The sequence below is a fragment of the Festucalex cinctus genome, chromosome 2, assembly GCF_051991245.1.
Source record: "Festucalex cinctus isolate MCC-2025b chromosome 2, RoL_Fcin_1.0, whole genome shotgun sequence".
Classification (NCBI taxonomy): domain Eukaryota; kingdom Metazoa; phylum Chordata; class Actinopteri; order Syngnathiformes; family Syngnathidae; genus Festucalex; species Festucalex cinctus.
In genome coordinates, this window is record NC_135412.1 from 28996390 (window position 1) to 29021100 (window position 24711).

The 24711-nt window shown below is 39.0% G+C and overlaps 4 protein-coding genes across 13 annotated transcripts in view; 1 reads left to right on the forward strand and 3 right to left on the reverse strand.

Moving 5' to 3' along the window:
• Window positions 1–142: 142 nt before the first annotated feature.
• On the reverse strand, window positions 143–14123 carry mlpha (melanophilin a). Of its 4 annotated transcripts, none has more exons than XM_077514330.1 (16): window positions 14083–14123; window positions 13648–13772; window positions 12500–12721; window positions 12312–12424; window positions 11540–11584; window positions 10373–10431; window positions 10212–10298; window positions 8966–9068; window positions 8678–8865; window positions 7666–7746; window positions 4424–4645; window positions 3449–3619; window positions 1432–1593; window positions 1279–1335; window positions 1161–1206; window positions 143–888 (listed from the first exon to the last, which is right to left on the reverse strand). In XM_077514330.1, exons 2-16 carry the CDS (start codon window positions 13755–13757, stop codon window positions 845–847), a joined length of 1710 nt encoding a protein of 569 aa, XP_077370456.1. In that variant the 5' UTR covers window positions 13758–13772; window positions 14083–14123; the 3' UTR covers window positions 143–844. The 4 variants fall into 4 exon arrangements, with proteins under 4 accessions (XP_077370456.1, XP_077370453.1, XP_077370457.1 ...); XM_077514327.1 differs by having other exon boundaries at window positions 4424–4648; XM_077514331.1 differs by lacking the exon at window positions 3449–3619 and having other exon boundaries at window positions 4424–4648.
• dytn (dystrotelin) overlaps window positions 9283–24711 on the forward strand; it is a 19392-nt gene continuing 3963 nt past the window's right edge. The window contains exons 1-16 of one of the 2 annotated variants that reach the window (XM_077514325.1): window positions 9283–9457; window positions 13677–13780; window positions 18201–19512; window positions 19574–19600; window positions 19845–19876; window positions 21484–21570; window positions 21664–21868; window positions 21955–22040; window positions 22114–22193; window positions 22260–22331; window positions 22679–22842; window positions 23111–23222; window positions 23307–23437; window positions 23591–23732; window positions 24091–24143; window positions 24236–24377. In XM_077514325.1, the coding sequence (XP_077370451.1) occupies window positions 19858–19876; window positions 21484–21570; window positions 21664–21868; window positions 21955–22040; window positions 22114–22193; window positions 22260–22331; window positions 22679–22842; window positions 23111–23222; window positions 23307–23437; window positions 23591–23732; window positions 24091–24143; window positions 24236–24377 (1293 nt within the window). In that variant the 5' untranslated portion in view covers window positions 9283–9457; window positions 13677–13780; window positions 18201–19512; window positions 19574–19600; window positions 19845–19857. Of the gene's footprint in view, window positions 9458–13676; window positions 13781–17109; window positions 19513–19573; window positions 19601–19844; window positions 19877–21483; window positions 21571–21663; window positions 21869–21954; window positions 22041–22113; window positions 22194–22259; window positions 22332–22678; window positions 22843–23110; window positions 23223–23306; window positions 23438–23590; window positions 23733–24090; window positions 24144–24235; window positions 24378–24711 lie in introns of those variants that run through there. The other variant, XM_077514326.1, reaches the window with a different exon arrangement.
• LOC144014443 (CD59 glycoprotein-like) lies at window positions 15232–18896 on the reverse strand. The gene is made up of 5 exons (XM_077514336.1): window positions 18796–18896; window positions 18620–18698; window positions 18418–18519; window positions 16410–16483; window positions 15232–16337 (listed from the first exon to the last, which is right to left on the reverse strand). The coding sequence occupies exons 2-5, from the start codon at window positions 18672–18674 to the stop codon at window positions 16215–16217; spliced, it is 354 nt and encodes a 117-aa protein (XP_077370462.1). The 5' UTR covers window positions 18675–18698; window positions 18796–18896; the 3' UTR covers window positions 15232–16214.
• Window positions 18809–24711, reverse strand: part of zdbf2 (zinc finger, DBF-type containing 2) — a 15265-nt gene continuing 9362 nt past the window's right edge. For 2 of the 6 annotated variants that reach the window (XR_013282471.1, XR_013282470.1), the window contains exons 9-15: window positions 24202–24293; window positions 23580–24126; window positions 23312–23402; window positions 23115–23212; window positions 22647–22812; window positions 19447–19523; window positions 19039–19286 (exon numbers count right to left, since the gene is read on the reverse strand). The gene's annotated coding sequence lies outside the window, so the exon portion shown is untranslated. Of the gene's footprint in view, window positions 18895–19038; window positions 19287–19446; window positions 19524–22646; window positions 22813–23114; window positions 23213–23288; window positions 23403–23579; window positions 24127–24201; window positions 24294–24711 lie in introns of those variants that run through there. The other 4 variants (XR_013282467.1, XR_013282468.1, XR_013282466.1 and 1 more) reach the window with 4 other exon arrangements.

A 24711-nucleotide genomic window follows, 5' to 3' on the forward strand; every position in this document is an offset into this window, starting at 1 on the left:
AGCAATTCACAGTCTGACATGTCACATCTATCCATCCATTTTTGTTAAAGCTTTTGTCGACATTGGGGTCGCGTTCGTGTCAGAAAGAGCATTATTTCCACCCATCCATTTTTCTATAAAAATAATAACATGAATATCAATATGCAACACTTAAAGTCAATTTTATTTTTCTAGACCCAATTTACAAATGAAGTTATCTCAAGGCACTTTACACATCAAGCATGTCAAGAGCCAAACATCTTGTACATGATACAGTATGTATAAGAAAATAAAGTCAACTTTACAAAGGCAAGCATTTGGGCAACGGAGGCAAGGAAAAATTCCCTTGAAGGGAGGAAACCTCAAACAGACGATATAACAATGGGCACAACCACAGCCACATTAACATCAGTAAAAGAACAGACCCTATTCATGGTGGACAGGGTCCAGTCCGACCCGCGAGTAGCAAAGACGCTCAATATAACAGCATTGAAAGAAAAAGAAAAAAAAAAGTGATTTCCACATTTGTCCCAACTCCCCTGTCAAAAATGTTCTAAGAAACAAACAAAACACACAAAAAAAACATTGAAATAAAAATATGCAAACAGGTGAATTTGTGGGTGCTAAATTGCGAGTAAAGTAAACATTTCAATAACTCACTGTAAGTGTTAATATTTTCAAATAATCTTTGAATCTGGAACATATTTTAATATGAACATCCACACAACTTAAAGTTTCTAAATGTTGCAAATACTGGACATGCCAAATATTACATTACATCACTTCATTTCAATTATTTCCTTGAAGAGAAAAAAAAAAGGGTTAAAACCTTTGAGACCTAATTGAGCAGAAGAAACTTTCTGGTTCAAGAGATGTTGGATTTCCTTGCAGTTCCATTTCTTTCAGATTCTGTGGAGGAAACAAAAACATTTTACAAAAATGATATTCTGTATATCACTGCCTCCTATGTCACAATCTGCTGAATTTCCTTATTTTTCCACAATCCATACAAACTGTTGACCAATCTCGAGTGTTGAAAAGGTCTTTGACGATGCAATGTTAATGATTGGACTATTTTGGGGTCTCCTGAAAACTGATGATCTTGGAGGTACGAGGATTACACCCAACACCAGCAATATACTGTACATAATAATGACTTTTGAAAAACAATGTAGCCTTACTGGCAATTTGGTCTTGACTAGACTTCTTTCTCTGTGATCCAGACACCTAAAAAACAAAAACAAAAAAAACATTATTGCTGACAATGCAGCATAAACAATTACTTAATTTGTTCATTACCTTCTTCTTCGATCCTGCTGCTCGCAGCGCAGCAAGCTTACTTTCGATATCGGACACCTGCAGAGAAACTACAGCGTCATCTTCATGATTTGAATTTCTGACAGAGCAAGCAACACTGCTGGTTGGTGGCTTGATGCCTGTGGCCCCGCCTACCTCGCTTTCAGCACTCTGCACCCTGGCGGCTGTCAGCGCCACCACGTCCTCCAGCTCGGAAAGCTCAGAATCGGTTGTGCCGCCGAAACGATTTTTGGCACTTTGTTCGAGTCGTCGCAGCTTAGTTTCCAGTTCGTACGACTGCCCGGAGGCAATGTACACCTGTGACACATGCGTGGTGTATGAGGTGGGAGCCGCACAGTCCTAAAATAACGTTTTCCTCTCGCACATAGGCCTGCAAAGAAAATAGCTCACAGGGACTAAATTGAAATGTGAGAGTTCATTTGTTCTGTGTGAGAGTTTTGCTGTGGATGAGCTTTTTGCACTTGTGTGAGGGATTTTTTGAGAGATTTTTGTGTTTGACTTTTTGGCATGCGAGTTTGGTGAATGTGAAAGTTTCTTTGTTACATGTGAGAGTCTTTGTTGCGTCTTGTGTGTGACATTTTTTTAGGTGTGTATAATAGCTTTTTTTTGCACACAACAACAAATTTGTAATGCAGCATATACTGTATGCCCCAAATGTACGTTCTCCCCCAGCCAGGAATGTTTGTCACCTTGCAAGCATGTTTTTATCAAATTAAATCTGTCATTTTTCTTTCAAGTGGTTGACCTGACTCATTGCTTATTCAAGGGTAAAAAAAAAAACCTTGACAGCCTCATGTTGGTTAGATCTCCACCAAATTTGCAACATGGACATTCAGCACTAATAATTGTTTGAATAATTAATGTTATTAACATGCCTGTGCTTATAAATATACATGTCAGTCACATATTCCCATACTTCAGCTCACATGAAAAATGCATTTAAAATATATTATTATTATTATTATTATTATTATTATTATTATTATTAAATTCAAAATTATATTTATTTTGTTGGTGTTTTTTCCCACATTTAACAAAGGTTTATTTTAGTTAATTAAAACCAATGAAAAAATTAAAACTAAAATTCAAAAAACAATTTTGTTAACAAAATAAAATAATGAAAATGCTTTTTAAAAAACAAAAACTAACTGAAACTACATTTTATGTTTACAACAGTAACTAAAACTAACTATAATTATAGCAAAAATGTCTTTCGTTTTCATCTTTGGTAATTAATTTAATGAATAAGCCTTTGGGGATGATTTTAAATGTGATTTTAGGTAGATTTATTTTGATATTAAGCGAAATAAGGACAATTGAAAATATGTCACACAGAAGTGATGTCATATAGCAGCAGCCAATAGAAAAGCACCTTCAGATGACATCGCTCGCATGGTGGTTTTTGGATATTATTCCACACAAATAAAACACAAAAAAAAAAAAAAAAAACCTAAAGCTAATACTGAAACTAACTAAAAATAAATTAAAACTAAGCATTTATTAAATTATGAAAACTACTAAAATCTAACAACCCCCCCCCCCACCCCCCCAAAAAATGAAAAAAATCTCAAAACGAAATAATAACTAACTAAAATGAAAAACTCCAAAACTAATATCCATCCATCCATTTTCTTGACCGCTTATTCCTCACAAGGGTCGCGGGTGGTGCTGGCGCCTATCTCAGCTGGCTCTGGGCAGTAGGCAGGGGACACCCTGGACTGGTTGCCAGCCAATCGCAGGGCACACAGAGACAAACAACCATCCACGCTCACAAGCACACCGAGGGACAATTCGGAGCGCCCAATTAACCTGCCATGCATGTCTTTGGAATGTGGGAGGCGACCGGAGTACCCGGAGAAGACCCACGCGGGCACGGGGAGAACATGCAAACTCCACCCAGGAAGGCCGGAGCCTGGACTCGAACCCGAGTCCTCAGAACTGGGAGGCGGACGTGCTTCCAAAACTAATATAACCCTGCATTTAATGGCAGACAGAATATTACATTGCGGGAGAGCAGGTAATGAATGCCATGGCAGAGGACTGAAGTAATAATAAATAAAAAAAAAACAAAGAAACGTAGCTGGATCTTCACACACAAAGAGGTTAAAGGTGGGGGAGAGGCAAGAAGGCGTGCAATTTGCTGCAGGCTTACATTTTCCTCAAGTTGCCTGAACGCCTCATCGGCTTGTTTAGCATCAGTCCCTAACATGTGGGTTCTGTCGACCGGCTCTGACAGGCCAAACTCAACCATCGCGTTTTCTGTGGCATTAATGGTTCTCAGGGCCTCAGTGGTGAGGTCACAGAGGGCGGCGGCGGTCGATCTCTGAAAGTCATGTAGAGGGACAGACGTTAGCAGGACAACACCAAACCTGCACAACCGCACGACCAGTCTGAACGCACCACTAACCTTCCTCCCTTTATCTGATTAGGATGACTACGGAAAACTGGAACCACCTCAGTGAAGTCTAAATTCAAAGCGGTTTCGGGTCTGTTTGAAGCTGCTCAACTCATGTCACCACTTTCTCATCACACAAATCCCATGACCAATGCTTAGAAATGTTCATTAAACTCAGCTTCACCTTCCAGTTTAGTGACTGCTTCACCATAACAACCGTCTTCTCAGCTCTCATCAGAAACAAGAACTTGACTTAAAAGCAGGGATTTGTGGTTTGTATTTATTTATTTATTTAAAATATGTATTTATTTTAATTGATGTATTTTCACGATATGAAGCATATTGCGAGTTGGACTATTGGTTTTCATTTGCATATGACGAAACGATCCAAAATCCTATTTAAAATATGTAAGGTATATTTTTACCAACTGATCATGGACAATCATGTCTTGATTTAATAAACAAAAAGGTGAAAAGCAAAGCTCGTGTTCAAAAGCAAACAAAGTAATTTAACAGTCATTGTTTGAAGAAAATATTGTGTTAGGATATAGAGACACTTAGATTCTGTTATGGGGAGAAGCAAAAGCAGAACAGAAATGAGCTGACACATAGAAAGCTTGATGTTTGACAAATACGTCCAAATTTTGGCGATTTTGGCGACTCTTTGACCTCAAATCCAGCTTTCTGCTTCCTGTCTCCTCCCATTTTGCCCAGGCAGCACGGTCATCTTACCTTCTGTGCTTCACTTGGCACGTCGTCGCTGGATGAGCTCAGGTCCTTCATAGAGTCCAGAGTAGCCGCCGCCCTGCCTCCACCGATGATTTTTCCTCTCAGAAAGGCCTTCTTGTCCGCCTCGTCATCCGATGACAAGCCTTTGTTGCCGAGGTTCCCTGCCAGCTCGCTCAACTTCTTCATCAGCTTCTCTTCCTCATTCTGTCCTGATGATCCGGATGCCTGCTGGACATTGTTCATGAATTTTGTGCACTTATTCAAATGAAAATAACATGGGGGTGACAGCGATGTATGCTAGACTAGAACATGTACAGTATGAGAAGAGGACAGTGTTGAAATTACATGGTGGATGGGGGAATGCGTCAAGGCTCAATGCTAAGCCCCTTCTGGTTTTCAATGGTGAACGACAGATTGATAGGTGAGGTCAGAGCACAAACTTCGTGGACACCAGTGATAGCGCTCACAGCCACAGGCGCCATTTCTACTGCCTTTTTTTTTTTTTTTTGCCCAACCTCCATTTTCCTCGACATCCCATGATGACAGAGGGATCCGATTCCCAGCAGAAGCATCCCAGCCACCAGCGCAGGGAACAAGTAGAAGTGGTGTATCAGTTCCCAAATGACTATCTGTCCTTGTTCATAGATATCACATTCAGCCATGTTTACATTTTTTTTGTTTACAGTTCAGAGGTTTCACCCAGATTTTGTTTGACCTTGCATGCACATGTCATCATAGCCAATAATTATAACTTTTCATCAGTTGGATAAAAGTTGTTTGTAATTATTATTTTTTTGAGCCAGCCAATGTCTCTGTGCTGGTTACAACTTTGACAATTTTCATCTCATTTGGGAACGTCCCGGTCTTTAAATGATAGATTGCATATATGAGTTAGGGGGAGTCGAACTTAATTAGTTTCATGTCGATTTCTTGTGTGTGGTGGATGATTCGGCTGCACATTTTGCAACCAGGTGTCTTATCTCGATGTCCTTGACTGGTTCCAAAAACATTGAGTGCATTGAGTCCTGTGTGAGTCCAGAAGGCATTAGACTCCGGGATTTTTCTGGCCAGGTCAGGACCAACAGATTAAAAAAAAAAAAAAAAATCATTTAAGTTATTTGCAGTTTCTTCCATGTTCACCACTTTTATATTATTGACATAAAAGTAGTCAGGATAAGATGGCCTAGCTTTTTTCCCCCTTTATAATCTCGTTCATGATATCTCATAATTTGAAAGTACTGTATAGTTTTTATTTTTATCCAATAATTTGGTGTAATTTCTTTTCTTTTCTTTTTTTTACAATCCCTCAGTAGCGCATTTAGATTATTTCGATATTTCTTGTATCTGACTTCTGCCTGTTTTGTCCTTTATTTGATAAAAAAAAAAACAAAAAAAACTCTTGTATAGGTTATTCTTTTTTCTACAAGCATTCATAAGCGACTTGGTTTAGTTTGATGTTGTCGTTTGTTTATAAAACAGCCATACGCTGTGTTCACATCCATTGCATCATAAACACAACTCCAATTTTGAGTTAACAGATCACTTCTCAGTGCAGTAATGTTCTCATTTGACTTAAGTCTTGTCTTATGTTGTTACTGTGATGCCACACGTAGATAGTAAATATCGGGAGATGGTCAGTGATGTCATTAATCAGCAGTCCACTCAGTGTCTCATTTAACATGACATCAGTGAAGATATTATCTATTAGCGTGACACTATAGGGCGTAATTCTAGCCCGTGCACAGTAAATACATCTTACAATTATATTTTTACCTTTTGTCAAAGTAATTTCAATCGTTATGCATTCCAGAAGATTATCAACCCTAGTCGACACATTAACTCATTCACTCCCAGCCATTTTCACTGAAGCAACCCCCTTCGCTCCCGGAATGTTTTACTGGATTTTGACTGATTTGACTTGACTTGACTTGCTTTTGCAAGGCCCACAGAATATTGTGTTTTATTGCTATAATAACATGGAACCTACAAAAAGAAAGATTAGTCTCTTTTTTTTCATCCGTTTTGCAGCAATTAGCATTATAATATAGTTAAGTTTCATCATTATTCACAAATTTGCTTAGAATTGGAGGGAAACAGCTTGTTTTCATCATGGCCCTGGTTGATCTAATATACTCCGCTGCCACCTGCTGGCCGTTTTTGTCATTACTACCATTTTTCTCCACCCGTTCTCTGACTTTGAGAGGCTGCGTCAAAGCCTTCTGTATGCTCTAGCATAAAATAACAAAACAAAAAACGTATAAATCTGTATTTGGGCCGCTTAATACATTTAAAATAGAACGTATTTATACGTTTTTGGGAGCAAATGAGTTAGTTAATACGTCAAACCTAATGTTTGTGTCCACAAACAAAGCGACCACTCCTCCACTTTTGTCAGTTCTGTTCGTGCATAGCATATTATAAGATCAATGTCTAGGTCTTTGTTATCTTTCATCCATGTTTCAGAAACAGCTATAAAATTGAATTCTTCTGTGTATAATCCTTGTATGTGTCTAAAGTTAGTGTAAAGACTCCTGCTCTTGAAATGGATTAATGTGCCTGGCATGATTTTAATGCCTGTAATGTTGATGTCATTAATGCGTGATTTTTGATCAAGCTCAACTACCTGTTCCTCCAAGGCAGCAATGTACAGATCTTTTAGTTTCATCGCCTTCTTCTGGTTTTGATTCTCATTCCGCAGCTGTTGTACTTCCTTCAGAATCTCCTTTCGTGAGTGATTTTCCTTTCGGATCAATTCCAGCATCTTCTGATTTATATCCATTATGTTTTTCTCCAATTTAAGAATAGAAGCCTTTAGCTTCTCTATCTCATCTGCTCTTTTCCCACTAGGCATGTTGTTAAAAAACAAAAACAAAACAAAAACAAAGAAAACAATTGAGTTGTTATCACAACTGGCGCCGCAGGGAATGAAAATGAACTCGCAGAGTGATAAAAGTTGCGTTCTTCCTTAATCAGAGTCAGGAAGCAAATGATCAGAGTCAGGAAGTGGACAGTTTCAGATGGAGGTGGCTTGGACGTGTGCAGAGGAGGGACAAAATGACGATATAAGGATGCTGGAAATGGAGCTTGTTGATAGGAGGCAAAGAGGAAGACCAAATAGGAGATTTATGGATGTGGTGAGGGAGAACTTGGGAAGCTAAAGGTAGAGTAAAAGATGAAGACTAGGATGTAAATTAAAATACTTGTACAAACGAGCAACCACTTTGAAGAAAGACTTCCTGGGTCACCTTGTTGGCAGGTGACATCTTTTCCTCCAAACGATTCAACAGACCCTCGATGGCAGACATGCGCTTGTTCAACTCGTTTATCTATCAGAGAGCAATGAAACAGATGACATCACCACACATTTGCGTCATGGGAAAAACAAGGATTTGGAAACAGATCTCTTTCTTTAGGTACTTTGACTGAAACATCAAACATTTCTTTCATTGATTTTTTTTCCCTCTTCTTTCTTTCTAATTTTCTTTCTCAGAATTTGATTTTAAAGTCAGAATTCTCACTTTAATCTCAGAATTCTGACTTTAAAGTGAGAATTTTGAGAATAAGTCAGAATTCTCACTTTAATCTCAGAATTTTGACTTTAAAGAGAGAATTCTGACTTTATTCTCAGAATTTTGACTTTATTCTCGGAATTCTGACCTTAAAGTCAGACTTTAAAGTCAGACTGTAAAGTCAGAATTTTGAGAATAAAGTCAGAATTCTCACTTTCAAGTCAGACTTTCAACTCAGGATTTTGAGAATAAAGTCAGAATTCTCACTTTTAAAGTCATAAATTCTGAGAATAAAGTAAGAATCCTGCCAAACCTTTTTCCCCTCTCTTCACTGGCCCTAATCCTCTTCTGTATTATTGTAATATTAAGTCTGGTTCTCTATCAATACACCAAAAGACTGATCTCCTTGGCAACATAAACACATCGCCCTGTTGTCTCGCAGGGCTGGTTCGAGGTATGGATACTATAGGGAGCAGGCAGAAATGTAAAGTGAGCATCATGTGACAGCATTTTATTTTAATAATTGTATTATCTAATTTTATTTTACTATCATTTTATCATTCTGAATTTTGCCGCTAATTTTGTGATTGCTACACAGAATTTTTCACTAATTAATGTTGTGTTAAAAGGCTCTGAACATGCACTTCTCTCTCAGTTGCTACTACGCATACAGCTGAACTAACTAATAATCCTTTTTTGTTTATTATGACTTTTTTTCCATTTATGAGCCGCATGGTGATTGTCTTACTGGAGGGTTTTGGCCAAGGTTTTCCTGAGATGAGGCCCGGCTGTTGCGGCGGCGGTGGGGTGGCTGGTACATGGGTGGAAATCGTTGACACTCCTCCTCATCAGACGTGTCAATGTACTGCTGACGAGCCACCGAGCTGATCTTGGACAAAGATCGGGTCCGAACCATCCGATTCTCACCATAATCATCTGGAGCAGAGGGGAAAAAAAAAAAAAAAAAAAGTCTTACGCGAGTTAACACGTAAACCTTTACATTTATGCAAATGAGTCAGTGGAATTTGTTTTTCACCAGCTCTCATTGCGAAACGATCCAAACTTCTCCTGCGATTCATTCTCTGTTGGTTCAAGTCGTATTCTGCATCATTCCTGTATGCTCGATCCTCCTGAATTTGCTGAGTTGTAACACAGAAACACAGAAATATAACTCTACCTGTAACAAAAGTGAATCCTAAATATTAATGAAAATACCAAAAATAGCTCTCGAGCACACCCCAAAAGTTTGTTTCTCTTATCCCTCTATCTTAACTTCTTCGGGTTTTTATATCGGTTTTTGCTGTTACTTTGTTGACAAATTTTCCTTGTAAATGCCTTAACAATGTAATTGTAGACACATTTTAAACAGTAGTAGGCTGATTATGCTCACACAACTCTGTTCCTTAAATCTTTTTTGCCATCTATGGAAGAGGGGAAAAAAAACAAGCTTCATGACTCAGCAGAAATTTCATCAATCATTCCAGCTAGCAAGCTAATTGCTTTGACCATAGGTAGACCTAAGGCAGAGGTAAGTGCGCTCTTCTGTTTATTTATTTATTTTTAAACATGTTTTCACCAGTGTTGTAGTGCGTCAGTCAAATCAACATAACAAAGTTACACATATTACCAGTAAAAGACATATTAATAGAGTAAAGTCTTTTTTTTTTCTTTTTTTTTGCTAAGGTGCTCTTGACCAGTTAGTTGTATTAGCAGCTAACAGCTAGCATGTACTCCAGCAAATATGCTAACGTCAGCATTGCTTTGCAACCTTACTGTAATTAGAGTAATACTAAAAATAAACTATCCATCCATTTTCTTAACAGCGTACTCCTCACAAACTAGCCTTCAAATAAAATGTCTTATTTCAATTGAAAAAGATTTATTCAGCAATATTTATATTTTCAGCTGCCTGAGTTTCTGTGACGGCTGCCGCTGTACACAGCATGTGAAAAATAAATGTCTCATTAAAAAAATGTACCTTGATGATTTAACTGAATGCTCCAATGGTGTGCAGTCAAGGCGCACAAGCTGCTGGCCTAACAAAACTGACCATTATCATTTTCTCATCCTTCTTTTGTCTGCCCAGCTTCCATTAGTGTGTATTTTTTTTTAAATGTATTTATTTTTTTGTCCTATCAGAATTTATTTTTTATTTTTTTATGTGCTGCAATGTCAATATAATTGGCCGAGGGCCTTCAATGCCAAAAGTGACAGCCCTTGACACTGAGGCCTACACACTATTTTAGCAATGGCAGATTGTGCTGAAATTTTGTGTGTATTACCTGCACCGATGAGCGCCTTGAGGGGAAGTAGTCTTCTGAGTCAAAGTCGAACGGATGAACTGACAACAGGCGTTTATTTTTACGCATCTAAAAGACAATTTATGTAAAAGAACAACATCATTTTATTGTAGAGTATTAAGTATTATTCTATTTTGTTTTACCGATTTGTATCGTTGTGCCTCCATTTCTCCTTGATCATCATCGATAGCAGCGTAGTGGTCTGCAACACAAAATTATTTATATTTTACTTATGTTAAGGTTGTGCCTGTATCAGATTTGTATTACACAGCTAATGAAATCTGGCCTGGAAAGCCACACCCACTTTCTTGAACGAAAGAAATTTGGTCTGGTCAATCAGCTGGCGAAAGCGATTTCCGGCTGAAACATTCAATTCATTTATTTGCTGTGACGAACTGTTCGGCGCCGGAAGTCTTTCATGAAGAATCTTCATGTTTTTACCGCAATGACGACATAAGTCATTCACTACTGTCTCTTTTCGGGTGGCCATGTTGAATTTACTCCGCATCCACCCAACTGCTACTGTTTACACACAGACTTAGCCTAAATCTGAATATTATATTTTATGTACATATATGTCCTGCTTTTGTGATGTCGTGTCTACCCTTCGCTGATTGGATCTTTTCACTGTCTGTCTGGTAATGTTTGCCCCGCCTCAGAAATGCACTTGATGACGACATGACCTAACTCATCCGCCTGTCACAGCCTTGAGTCTGTTTTCCAAAAGTTGTAATTGACCAATGCCCCATAAGTGGTAATATGTGCTTCAGACGCCCCCGCGCCAAAAAAAAAAAAATGTCCCTGGAAAAGTGCAACTGAATTAAGTTGCACAACTGCACGCCTACAGTAAACGATGTTAGCTAATTTAATATAGCCTACCCCTGCTAGTAAAATGAATTATAATCTGGCGGTTAGGATAGAGGGAGGTGCACATGGCCACCGGTGCTGTCTCTTTATTGAACTAACAATAACAAGCACCTAACATGCCTCAACTGACACTGTCACTCCACAAACACAGTGGTTAATGCTTGCTAGCCAACTGGGCATCCTTATTCTTCCACTTCCATGTCATTCAACATACCGGTCACAACGGTTATAGGCATGAAATATTAATAAATAGCCTCTATTTCACGGATTTCATCTATTTCGTGGATGCTCTGAACTCAACCACCACGGCAATCAAATTACTGTACTTAATTAACATACTACTCATACTGAAAAGAGTGCAGCCTTTGTGTGTTAGCAACATAGGAATTGAACATATTGCTGTTTATTTGTCCGTTGGAATTGTAAGTATTTTAAGGACTCACTGCTGCGGACATCGGGCATGCTCTGAGTGTCGTCATCTCTTCCACCTGTCACAAAAAAAGTACTTTATTAGCTGTTAGCATATGGTGGTCGATCACATGTGCCACATCAGGAAAAAAAACAAAAGGAGCGTTTTAAAATAATTTTCCCGTTTTTCCATAAGTTTCATGTTTTAACATGATCATTTCACATTTTAACATGATATTGTTAAAACATGAAACTTATCATGTACAAACATGAAACATGTAAAAACATGAAAATTATAAGTTTCACGTTTTTACATGATAATTTTCACGTTTTTTATATAAGATTCATGTTATTTATTTATTTATAATATTTATTATGTTAAAACGTGACATGGCTGATGTTTTTTTTTTTTTTTTTCTCCGTTTCCTGGTGTAGCAACAATACGCTTCCGTATTCCAATAAACATTGTTAGCATGATGATTTGATTGTCACTTGTGGGAGGACACATGCAATTCTGACAGCCAATTCAATTAGCTGGATTTGTATGCATGGAGAAGGACATGACAAGGGCAATACCAATCCATTTTCTATTCCACTTATTCTCAACAGGGTTGTGGTGTGAGCAGACTTTGAGACATTTTCATCATACAAATGTACTACTTCATGGGGTGTCACACTCACACATAAAGACAATTGAATGAATGTTTTTGGAATGCGGCAGTTAGCCGAAGTATCCAGAACTCATAACTCAAGGCACCACTGCATCGTCAAAATATGAAACACTGTTCAGATCCACTAAGTGCTCACCATCTCCATTCAGCCTCTTGTACAGTGACCTCATCACCTTGGCACTGCCGAAGCGCTTAAAACGGTTACGGATGTTGTCATGGTACCACCCCAGGGTGCCGATCTTCAGAACCCTTGCAGGAGTGAACACGCCGTTGAGTATGGTCGAACTGCAAACCGTACAGGAAATACACGCACACGTGGCTCACCTGGTCATGCGGCAGTTGTCGCACACCCAGCCGTGCTCCTTCTTGTTGTAGCGGCTGCATGACTTGCAGATGAACATGCGGCAGTCCAGGCACTGCCGCTTGCTGTTCACCAGGAACTTAAAAGGTTGCAGGCAGCGGATACAAAGCGAGTCGGCCAAGTTGGTCTGCCCGCCCAGCAGCTCACGCTTGGTGTCCTCCTTCTCGATGGAGTCCTTCAATTTGCTGTCAAACAATAGGAGCTTATTAGTTTGGTGCAGTGGCATGTAAATGCAAAGGTGGGGGGGGGGGCAGATGGGGCGCTGGCATCAGCATCTGAGAGGGGGAATCAATTGGTCAGATGAGAGGCAAAATGTCTTCTAAGACAACAGAGCAGTCCGGGCTGCAATCCGGTCAATGCTCTGAGAAGTTTGTGATAGATTTGAAAATGAATAACAAAATAATGAGTTGCATTGTTTGTTTGTTAGTGTATTTGCCAATTGAAAATGGAAATAACCAATGATACACGCATTTGTTTGTTCTTCACATGACTGAAAAACAACTCGGAATCTGACGTACAGTATATAAATCATGAAAATCTAATTGTTCCTGATAATGGAATTGTGGCCCTGGAAATCCAGTTATGCTTGTGATGACAGCGATTGTGAACGTGATAATGAAATTGTAGATGCTGTCATCAGAAGGATTTTTTTCATGTGGTTTCACCTACATTCTCTTTCATGGAAATGTTATATTTGTATTACAATTGAATAGTCCTGCAAATTGCATGTTTGTGTGTGTGTGTGTGTGTGTGTGTGTGCGCCCCAGGTCTGATAAGATTCTGAGTCTGCTGTGGAGACACAAGAGTGTCTTTGTGGCCTCTCCGTGTGACTGTCATGATGACTGCAGCTTTTCACGCTCACATTCCTTGATTGTTTGCATGAAAACATGCCGCATGACTTCCGTCCAAAGACCTTCAGCAAGTTCCATTAAAACTCAGAATTGATCATGTCACATTCTTAAACTCAAACTCACCACTACGTGAGTTTCTATTTGTGATATAACCCAATGTGGTTGCATGATTGTGCACCATAAAATGACAACAAAAAAGATTTCAAGTATTTGATGAACATATATCACTATTATATATCAATATGAACAATTCGACCCACCCTAATCGTTCTTCCTCGTTTTTCCGCAGGTTGAAGTCACGTTGAATCACCTCCCAGACATGTTTCGCTTCCTCATCGGTCAGGCGAGACAAATCCAGTTTACTCTCCATGATGAGGTAACCACACTGATGAGGTAAGAAACAAGTCCACTGTTACTTTTGTTTTAATTATTATTAAACATTTAATCATTGCGTTGCAGCTGTATTATTGTTTTTGAAACACTGCTTGGTAAATAAAATCTTGATAGCTACAGAAATTCAATGTCCAAGAAGACCACACAAGATACAATAAAAACATAGAAATAACTCATTTAAAACATTCAAAATAGAAGGTTCTCCAAAACACTTTCAAAGACATCAAAATCCTCCAATTTAAAAAGCTAACTAAAACAAAAGTCGGTATAACCAACAAAGACAAAGAGAAGCGGAAAGTCACCTCAGTGCTGCTGCTGCTGAATCATCCAGCGTTTAACTGAGAAGGTCAGCTGATCACATGTTCACATCCTCCTGACATCATCAGGATCATGCTCACAATAAATACTTTGTTTGCTGAACGGGACACTGAGGAGTTCAGGTATCTACTAGGATCCATTAAGAAAAGTAGTTTTCAGACTGTTACAGTGTTTATTTGTAATTGATAGTAAAAATGAATCCCTATTATTGTACTTTTGCACCAAGGCTCATTGAAGCGAGTATGTTTGTACTTGTACTTTTCCCAGTGTCTGTCTACCAGAGACTTTTTACAGTAAGGGTAGAATGTGGGTACTTTCGCCACCTTTGTGTATTGGTCTTACTTCTGATTCAAGCGATATCAGTTATAAAGCCACCTACTGACACACAAAGCTGAACGTGACAACCATGCCTTGCCCCGTGGCTGCCTGCTGTTGCCTAACAAATGTTCATGCCGCATTTCTTGCATTTGTCGGTTATGCCGAAGTGAATTGCCATCTCGCAGGCAACACCAGCAGCATTAGGGAGGGAATGTACTTTTTTGTGCTTTCAAATTGATACATTTGTTTGTTTAAAAGGTAGCTTTTTATTTATTTATTTTTTGTCCAGAGGTTAGTGTTTGATCCATGAATGGCTCAATACATTTCTTGGTCCAATTCGAATTGCCATTTAGACAGCCATCTTCAATTGTAGGATGTGCCAATTGAGCGTAGAATAAAAATAAAATAAATGAATACATAATATTAATTTGAAAAAAATAAAATAAAAATCTATTGTGAATTTTGCTGTTCCGGACAGCAAGTTGTGCAAGTAGAAGTACAGAAGAATTGAGCATTTGGATGGTGTATTGAAAGTAAATGTTATGGTGCAAATTAGGTTCAGCCTGAAATTTCAAGAATGTCAACATTTCCCTGTCAAAGCGTGGTAGCGTCGACAACACTATAATTCGCCATCTTCCCCACTAGGTGGTGCAAATGTACCCATGTGGTTGTATCCAGTTGCATGATGGAATCAATGGGGAAAAAATGCAGATGCCTGTTTGCTATCATCTGCAATAACCAAGTATTTATTTATTTATTTTAAATCATGTTTCAAATATTATTCTCTATAAGAATAGAATCCAAGTAGAGTGATACATTATTTACATCTACCATTTATTTTGTTTACAGTAGTTACAAGCACAATTACATTTGAACGTTACATAAACTTTTAAGTACAGGTGTCAAACTCAAGGCCCGCGAAAGCTTGCCACAATTTTTCAAAACTCACCTTAAAATTAAAACCAAATGCAGGGGCAATTATAGAATATGATCAAGCAATTATTCCCACACTGAACATGTTAGGTGAGGGACAAGAAGTAGACACATGACAAGTCTGCAAACAAACACAGTGCAGCTCAGCTTCTGGCTAGCAGACGACATCATGGCTAACCATAGTTTTTTTTTAAAGTATAGCACAGTGCAAACACAATTTCCAGTGACATTTAAACAGCCTAATAAGACAACTGTTCAATACATTACTGTATTTTGTCTGCGTCATTTCCCAAAATGAAGATAAACTCTTGATGTTGCATTTTCCTAAAAAGAAAAGATCCAGGCAGTTTGTTTTGCATTTTGTTCCCTTACTGCAGTGGTGTCCAAACTTGGCCCTCGAGGGCTGGAGCTTGCTGATGAGCTTCAGGTGTGTTGGAGAAGAGAAACATCCAAACCCTGCAGGCCCCTCGAGGACCGAGTTTGGACTGCCTTACTGTATTGAATGTGAACAAAACAATGACCTTAAAACCAAGGTACAGACCAAAAAATGATTTTTGGTGTAGTGTTATACCTTCTTAAATATTTATCCCGTTTTAGCATTCTAACCAGTGACTTTACGAAATCAACTAGTTATAGTATTATTACTATTCTTTGTCGTCATCCCCATCAGACAGCTCTTGAAGTGCCTGATTTTTTTCCCCCCCCACCAACATTAATTAAATTGGGACCAAATTAAAACCGCAAACAGCAGTGAGTTTTCATAAAAATAAAAAATAAAAAAAGACACCAGTCCAACCAATAATCAGCTCCCCATGGACATCGATGGCGTGACAGTAAGCTGGGATCAGTCATCAAACTGGTGGCATTAGTGGGTCACCCACCATGTGGCGGCTACAGATGCCAGCAGACCAATCAGAGAACTTGCTTTGATAGAATGGGCGGAGTTACACAGATCCGAGTTGCAGCACTTGAATGTAAAACTGGACACCTAGGAATCAAAAGACAGGGATCAATATTTTCTGAAGACAGTGCTTCTTCATGGAATAATTCACTTTTCTACCTGTGGGAACATTTGTCCTAATCGGCTGTACTCGCAGTCTGAATACTTGAGGCACTGGCGGAAGGTCATCCCACCTGGAACACGTGCACAAAAGAACCAGTTGAACCTCGTGTCATCATACATAACTCAACACAGTTCGAATTTGCTCAGTATTGAAGAACCTCCTATTTGAGAAGCACTGCATTAGTATAAAATGTACATTCATTTTTTTTCAAGGTGACACCTTGTCACTTTTCAACCTTTGTCTCTTATATTGTAAAAAAAAAAATCTGATTGGCTGGCGACCAGTTCACTTGGGTGTGGATTAGGCTCCACCTAACCCGCAAGGCAAGTAAGGATAAGCAGCAGGGGTGTGCCAAAAAAAAAAAAAAAAATCATTCATAAAAGAATCAAGATTCTCATTTATTAATCGAATCGAATCGATATTTAATATCCAAAAATCGATTTTATTTAAATTAGAAATGAAGAAGAAGGGGAAAAAGGAAGTTGTAGCCCACATGCTGTTTTTGTGGAAAAAGGCACTTACAATACAAAAGTAATACATGTTTAAACAAAAACAAAACAAACAAAAAAAGACACTTTAATGTCTCTATTTGTCATTTTGTCTTGCAAACCAGACTGGAGTAGATCATTACAATGTTGGGCATATCTGTAAATTGAAGCAGAAATCATTTATCAATCAAATAATTTAGAATCGAAAATTGATTCTGAATCGAATCGTAGACCCAAAAATCGTAATTGAATCGAATCGTGAGACAGTCAAAGATTCCCAGTCCTAATAAGCAGCACAGAAAATGAATGGGTGCTAATAATGCAATCTTTCTACAGCCAGCAGAGGGCTCTTCGACATCCATCCATCCATTTTCAGAACCGCTTATTCCTCACAATGAAATTAATTTCAATCAATCCGCTCCAACTACAAAACAATGTGATAGTTCCCTTATTTTGATCGTTCTATGATTAAAAGTAAATTATGTGTAAGGTAGAAATACAGTAAGTAAAAAAAAATGTTTCGCTAGCAAACCACTTTTCTATTTTAGGCAAAAAAAACAAAAACAAATGTATCTGAAGTACAGCGCCAATGATGTTTATACGGCATGTCAAGGCTGTTAATAAACAAAAAAAAGTGAGTACCTTGTGGCAAGGTACTAAAAGTGCTGATTCGCAATGAACCCAATTTTACCCAAATGTATTTATTTTTCTAGATTCTAATTTGATAGGGGTGACCACTTTAGAGCCAAAAGGTACAAGTTGACATAAACCGTGTATTATTGATATATTTAAACAGCTGAAGTTGGAAACTACAAAATCGAACAATAATCCCCATTCCTTGGGAAGCTACATTTGCATTAACACAGCTAAAATGTTTCAGAAAAAGTAAGTGGTGGACACAAATGACCAGCATGCAACTTGAGGATGAAAATTACAACTGCATGTGCAACAATTTGTAAAAGTGAGCATCACAATGGCACAAAATACAACCACAACGTTTCATTTATATCTTGGCACTGAGCTCTCCTTTAAGGCTCTTACCAAATATTTTCTACCCGTCCTGGGATACAAATAAAATATTTTGTGGCAAGTTGGAATTTTCTATAGTATATCTCTATCGCTAACCTACCATAACACCGTAGTAAAAACATAATTCCAGCACAATGTATGTACATCTAGATATAGATGTAAATAATGTAAACAGGTACATACACCACTAGCAGAACATACCTTATTGTGCCACGTGACCACATATTCTTTCACTGCCCAGCAATTTATCTGTGTGCCATTTTACCTTAGTAATGCTACATCAACGTTGAGTGCCAACATGCGCCAGAAAGAAACAGGGTTGCTGATGTGCAGATATGGATTTCATCACGCAATGACGGACATAAACAGTTACGGTAGGTATGGTGTAATAGCGATAATACCCGTCACAATGCTGATAATGAGGACCTATGCGCAGAGTAAGACGTTGGGGCAAAATAATAATTTTACAAATGCAATTTTTCAGCACCTCTCTCTGTGAGCGTCAGACAGGCGTCGTCATAGCTGCAGTCTCGTTGTTTGGAGCAACTTGCTGTGTAATCTTTACAACTGTAGCAGCGAATTGCTGAGCCTGAAACACAATCGTCATATATGTTCTTTATGTAGGCTTCACAAAAAGAACATGCTAACTTTGAATAGTTTTTGTTTGAAACTTAAAGGATGAAACATACCAAGTCCCATCAGAGTGAAGCAGGTCAGCAGAAAGATGCTAACAGAGAACTTCATGTTCACCTCAGCGCAGCTCAAATTCTGAAACGGCAAATGCATCAACGTTGTTCAATCAGTAAAAACTGCGTAATGGTAACATTGACTTTTCATATTCATGTGTGTGGTGTAGAGTCCTCACCAACTGCAGAACTTGAGTGATGCCAAATCATTCGCCAACTGACTGAAACCGTAATTCGCTGAAAAATTAGGCTGTGAGACCACACCCCCTGGGAGGAGCCTATAAGAGCAGGTTGGATTGGTTGAAAGGGACAAATGTCAACATGGATATTCTGGGGTGAATATTAAATACATTGGTAATTTCAAATTGACATACGATTTTGTTTGAAAGAGTTTTTTTTTTTTTGGTCACAGTGCTTGATCCATGAATGGACCAACACATTTAATAAATGTCCTGGTTCAAATAGAATTAATTTAAATCGTCATGGTTAGTTTGACATCATGAGCCGAAGACCTCACCTAACGATTGCCAGTAAGCTACAGTTAATATGCATTTTTTTTTCCCACATATGAACATTATGCCACGCGCTGCCATGCCATTGAGTTGGAGAACATGAAGCTGGAGTCTGGATCAGAGTGGCACCACGCTGATCTCGTCACAAGCTCATTGATCTAAGGAGAATAAAAAGTTGGAGTGTGTCATGGTGCCATGAGACAAAGAAAGCATAGAAGACACAAACGGCCAGTGTGAGCCGAGACAACGGCCACAGCGCCAACACAAACAAACAAAGATGCTACAGAGTGACACAGATTGTTCGCTTCAGCTACAAACCTGACTTTGATCCCCCCCGATGATGTCATCAGTAACTCTGGCTGCTGATTGGTCCAGCGCCGACAGGTGAGCAGCAGCTGTGATGACAGATGAAACCAGAATGGCATTAAAGATTTAACACCTTCAGGTCGATTGGAAGCGAAGAAGGCTGCAGGTGAGTTTCTGCTAAACTCAATGGATTACAAAGTCCAAAAAAGGGAAGACATAATTAGAAAACTTGTTTCTTGACGACCATCATGGTTGTTAACCGTCATTATTTATTGTTTCATTTATCTGCTCCAGGGCTAATATTTCAAAACACAAACCTAATCGATGTCATATTTGCAATATGATTCTGACGGCAAACTTTGCTTTTCTGAGTAATAGAAACATTATTGTGACAGTTTTTTCATTTTCAGACTGTAACCCAACATGGATGCCAACAGTCTCAGTAAGTTCTTTTTTCATGTTTTTTTTATTTATTTATTTTTTTAAATTTTGCAGAACAGTAGTAAATAGTACAGTGGTGCTGTGAGATGCGAGTTTAAATCATTCCCCCACAATGCTCATAAACTCCAAACAATCCAATCTCAAATAATTTTTCTACACTAAAATATATGGAAGTGTCATTAATTCATTCCAGCCTCCCAAGAGACAAAAAACATTTTTGGAATGCGTTGTGCATGTGTAAGTCGACCAAAAAAATATATTTACAATATGCTTTATAGGGGTGTGAATTGCCTAGTACCTGACGATTCGATTCGTATCCCGATTCACAGGTCACGATTCGATTCGATACCGATTAATCCCGATACGAATGGTCACGATTCGATACCGATTAATCCCGATACGAATTTATAAGTCGATTGTTGCGATTTTTTTTCATTCATATTTAGAAAATACTAATCAGTAAGCTTGTAGAGTGTAAGATTTATATGAAAATGTATTATTTATTTATCTGAAATTTCAGTCTTATAGAGGTTGTAATCTGTTTCATGTTTGAACAGCATTAAAATAAAAATATTAAGGCTTAATGTGCCGTTCATATAACATTCTTCCATGCTCAAGGTGTGAATCCTTAAAAAAAAAAAAAAAAAAAAATAGATTCTGCCGATTATTGAATCGATTCGAGAATCGCGCGATGTAGTATCGCGATATATCGCCGAATCGATTTTTTTTAACACCCCTAATGCTTTATGTGCCCCTACTCATGTAAACACAGCATTCTGATTAGAATCGTGTTTGTATAATGTGTGTGTATTTGTTAGGATCCCCATTAGCCATCACTACCTTGTGGGAGTCATGGCCATTCTTCCTGGGGTCCTTACACCTAACACAGTTAAATTTAAAATAAAAAATAAAAATAAAAAAATGCAATGTAACAATTGAAATCATCAACGATACTGACAAGGAAAAATTACAATATTAAATTACATAATTTCCCACAAACCATTGATTACAATTGAAAGAAATCATTAAAAACAATTTTATAATTTTGCAACAGACTCAATACCAATCATATAAAACAAAGGTAACCAAAACAAAAACCGCAAAAACAGATGTTATTCAATCACCTTTCTAAAACAATCTTCTTCAGTTTATACCTGAATTTTATGATCATTTTTATGTGCCAGATGCATACTGTATGCCCACATCAAACTCTGAAAATATATATTTTTTAAATGATCGCACCAATAATTTGTAATTTATAAATTAATGATGTCGTTGTCATCCTCTCTGCTCTGTACATCTTAATGGCGCTCTAAACGCTTCCTCTCGGTCCAACCTCGCTTTCTGATAATGTCATCTTTCTCGTAACTGTTACTATAACAACCATGTTCTTGCCGCAAATCCATTGCCATGTGTGGTGAATCAGGTGCAAATTTGCTCCAAGCTGTCAATTTTGTTGGTGTGTTTGCGCCGATATATGATTCGAGCAATATCCTTGATTGCGGGTGCAGTTGTGGTGCTATATTTCGCGCTCTTAGCGGGTACTGCGCATTCTTCGTGAATCTACCCCTGAATGCCTTCCATTACACAGTGTTCGTTTGTTTCAAGTTTCAGATCTAGAGGACTTCAACAAAATCCGCCCCCCAGCCTACAGAGTCGCAATGAAACTTGAAAGTCTACAGAACATCTGTCACAGTCAGTTTGCTTACAGTAACGTGGTACAGGTCGCTAACTGCTTTTTGACTTGACTTGTTGATTTGAGAAATACATTCTTCACTGTGCTTCCAGTGGATGTTGTTTTGGTTCGCCACATCGAGGCCGCCTTTGACCTGGGGGGCAGAGCCAAGCGGCAGCGGGACTCTCTTCTAAGCAAGGATGAAGTAACCCAGCGCCTGAACAGGATGTTCAGGATTGCGTCATTAGAATTTGCAGATGATTCCACTGTGGAGCCGTCCGAGAAATTATGCAGTCTTATATTGAAGATCTTCGATAGGTGAAATCTCATTGACATATTGATAACAGGTTTACAGGATAACATTGTTTGTTTGTGCACAACTGGATTTGTACTTTGTGTTTCAGGAATCAGCTGGGTCAAATAAGGGCTATTTCTCTCCATATTGCTCTCATCTGTTTATCGGCGGAAACTCTCTTGCTGAAATATGGAGGTGAAAAATGTGTCTGAAAATATTTAAGTTCCTTTTGATGAAGTGTTTGCTAACACGGGTGACTGTATCTCAGCCCTGGTGTGTGCAGCGGCAAGTTCGTCTGGGTCTGTCAGTAGGTCTTCTCTGAGATCTGTGTTGGAAGATGTCAACCAGGTAAACCGTAGTAACTACATTTCCCATCCTGCCCTCGTCATCTGACTCCTCGTCATGCATGTTCAGATACCTGCGGCCATCCAGGAGGAAGGGCTTTTTGGTGATGCCCAAGAGGCAGTGAAGTCGTGTTTTAATGGGGTGAGATAACATTTTGTTCAGTTATCTATTTGTGTAGTTTTTGGTTTGTTTGTTTTGTTTTTTTTAATTATTAACATCGTCAATTCAGCCAACTTCACTTGGTGTTTGATTGTAAAGGTAAATCATGTTCTATTGCAGTGGCTCTGTTGTCACACTGGGACCCACATATTTCTATTGTTTGCAAAGTCACATCCCGTTTTATAAAAGAACAATAAAGCATTTATTTTTTTAAACAAAAATACATGTACAGTATGCTAGCTTTGTCTTGCAGAAGGGGCATAAAGCTAGAAAAACTACTATACTTCTGAACCTTACTTCATGGTGACAGTTGCACTAAATGTTTGCAGGTGCTGACCTCCACCGTGACCAGCGAACACGTGTCATCATGGCTGCAGAGTGAGCCCCGTCTGTTGCTATGGCTTCCCGTACTATATCGTCTGTTCATAAGTCGGAAGGTCGTTCACACTGTCCGCTGTCATATCTGCAAGATATTTCCCATCACTGGAATTAGGCGAGTGCAGTTACCTGTTTGTGAATTTTTTGAGGGGAATTATCCTCCGTTATTCGCTAATCAAATCTGGTTATGTTTCTATAATGCCACTGAATAACGCCAAAGCATTGTCCAAATAAGTATTGGAGCTAGTTTGGACTGTTGGTGAGAACTATGAGAGTCTTGCGCATGCGTCATCTACTTTGTATCTATGAGATTCTAATTTGTGGTATTTTTTTTCCCAGTTTTGGGAAACACTAACTATTTCGGGGGCTGTGTGTGTGTTCAGGTACCGTTGTGTGAAGTGTCTGAAGGTCCACGTGTGTCAGAGTTGCCGCCTCTCTGAGCAACAGACATGGAAACACAAGAGTCACCACCCAGTGATTGAGTTCTGTACACAGGTAAGTAACAAGTTGAAAGGCAGCGGACATGAAGAAAATGGTTGGTTGACTGAAGCAACTTCTTACAATCCCTCTGCTCGTCAGCCCACCTGGCGAGAGGCTCTCTCCTCAGTCGTGCACCGTGCTCGTCACTCCCTGATACCGCGACGATATACTCAAAGAGGTGAAAGGACGAAGGGTCTAACGAGAGAAGAGGCAAAGGACAGCCATAAGATGTGAGACGGGTTTCATGACTATCCATCCATTTTCTATATTGATTGTCCTGATCAGTGTCACAGGTTAGCTGTGGAGAATTTGGAGTTTAGAAAATGGATGGATGAAAAAGTACAGTATAAAATGCACCAATCAAATACAAACTTGTTCCCCAGCGCTCCACTTCTCCATTCGGCTTCCACTGCTGAAGAATGTGGGAGCACCTCCTCTGCTGTACGCGTTTCCCATGATTCCTCAGTGCAACTACAGTCATCTTCATCTAAATCACTACAGACTGATGAGATGCTGTCAGAACAGGTGACCTCACGTGACCTCTCACTCGAAAGTCTGTCTCTACACTATGACGTCACGTCACACATTCTTCTGGGTGGCAATAGCTCGGATGGCATCACGAGTAAACAAACTCTCCTTTGTCATTTGCCCAGCAGAGCAATTGAGAAAACAGGGTAAATGGCTTGAATGATGATTTTTAGCCTAATTCTCAACCATTGTTGTATAAATGTGTGAAGTGTCAGTCAAAAAGCAGATACCATGTCAGGTAAACTGCGACTAAGTCACCTTTCTGCAATACAGACGTACCCTGCCACCTATTGTTTAAAAACATTCCAAAAAGGTTTACCGTACAGTATATGATGGTCGTGTCTTATGTTCTAAGTTGGAGGTGTCCTCTCTGCTCACTGAAGTCAGGGACCTGCACAGAGACAAACGGTAAACAAAAAAATATCTGACTTCAAACAGCGAATCAGGACGCAGGATGAGTATTCACCATCACGCTATTGTTGTTTCTTTCTTTGTTGAAGGCTACTGGAAGAGCAGCTGCAGGTGTGGCGCCTTGCTGTCCAATCCGAACAGAGCTTGCTGAAGGAACGGTGTACAGAGATGGAGGTTACCATGGAAACAGTTAGAGAATACAACGTCCATCTGCAGGAGACGCTCAACCAGGTCAACACACCGAAACAGTCTTCTGTCCTACTATTGGATGGATGTGTTTAAATACATTTAAGTACTCAATAAGTTTGACATCTGCAGGAGCTCCTTTTCAATGAAATAGATAGGGCGCTACATTGAGAGATCTACGGTATGCGTAGACTTGTCAAGTCAGGTTAAGCAAAGTCCCATGAATACCCAGACAAACAAGTTGAGACCCAAGCACTAAAATTGGTAATTAAGTCTGATTTGAGGCAAGTCACGCATGCCCCACCTGTGGAGGTCAACTTTCTGTGGTAGGCAACCCTTTCAGTGTTCACCTTTACCTATGTGTATTTCCATTTTTCAG

Bases quoted from the DNA above. Each gene is read 5' to 3' on its own strand.
- LOC144014443 (XM_077514336.1), bottom strand. From the start codon at position 18,674: ATGAAGTTCTCTGTTAGCATCTTTCTGCTGACCTGCTTCACTCTGATG. The intron at 18,520-18,619 runs GTATGTTTCATC...ATTGTGTTTCAG, and splicing joins CTTCACTCTGATGGGACTTG to GCTCAGCAATTCGCTGCTAC. The intron at 16,338-16,409 runs GTAGAAAAGTGA...TTTGATTCCTAG, and splicing joins TAGGACAAATGTTCCCACAG to GTGTCCAGTTTTACATTCAA.
- mlpha (XM_077514327.1), bottom strand. From the start codon at position 13,757: ATGGAGAGTAAACTGGATTTGTCTCGCCTGACCGATGAGGAAGCGAAA. The intron at 11,585-12,311 runs GTGAGCACTTAG...TTTTTGTGACAG, and splicing joins CAAGAGGCTGAATGGAGATG to GTGGAAGAGATGACGACACT. The intron at 3,620-4,423 runs GTAAGATGACCG...CATGACTTTCAG, and splicing joins TGCCAAGTGAAGCACAGAAG to AGATCGACCGCCGCCGCCCT.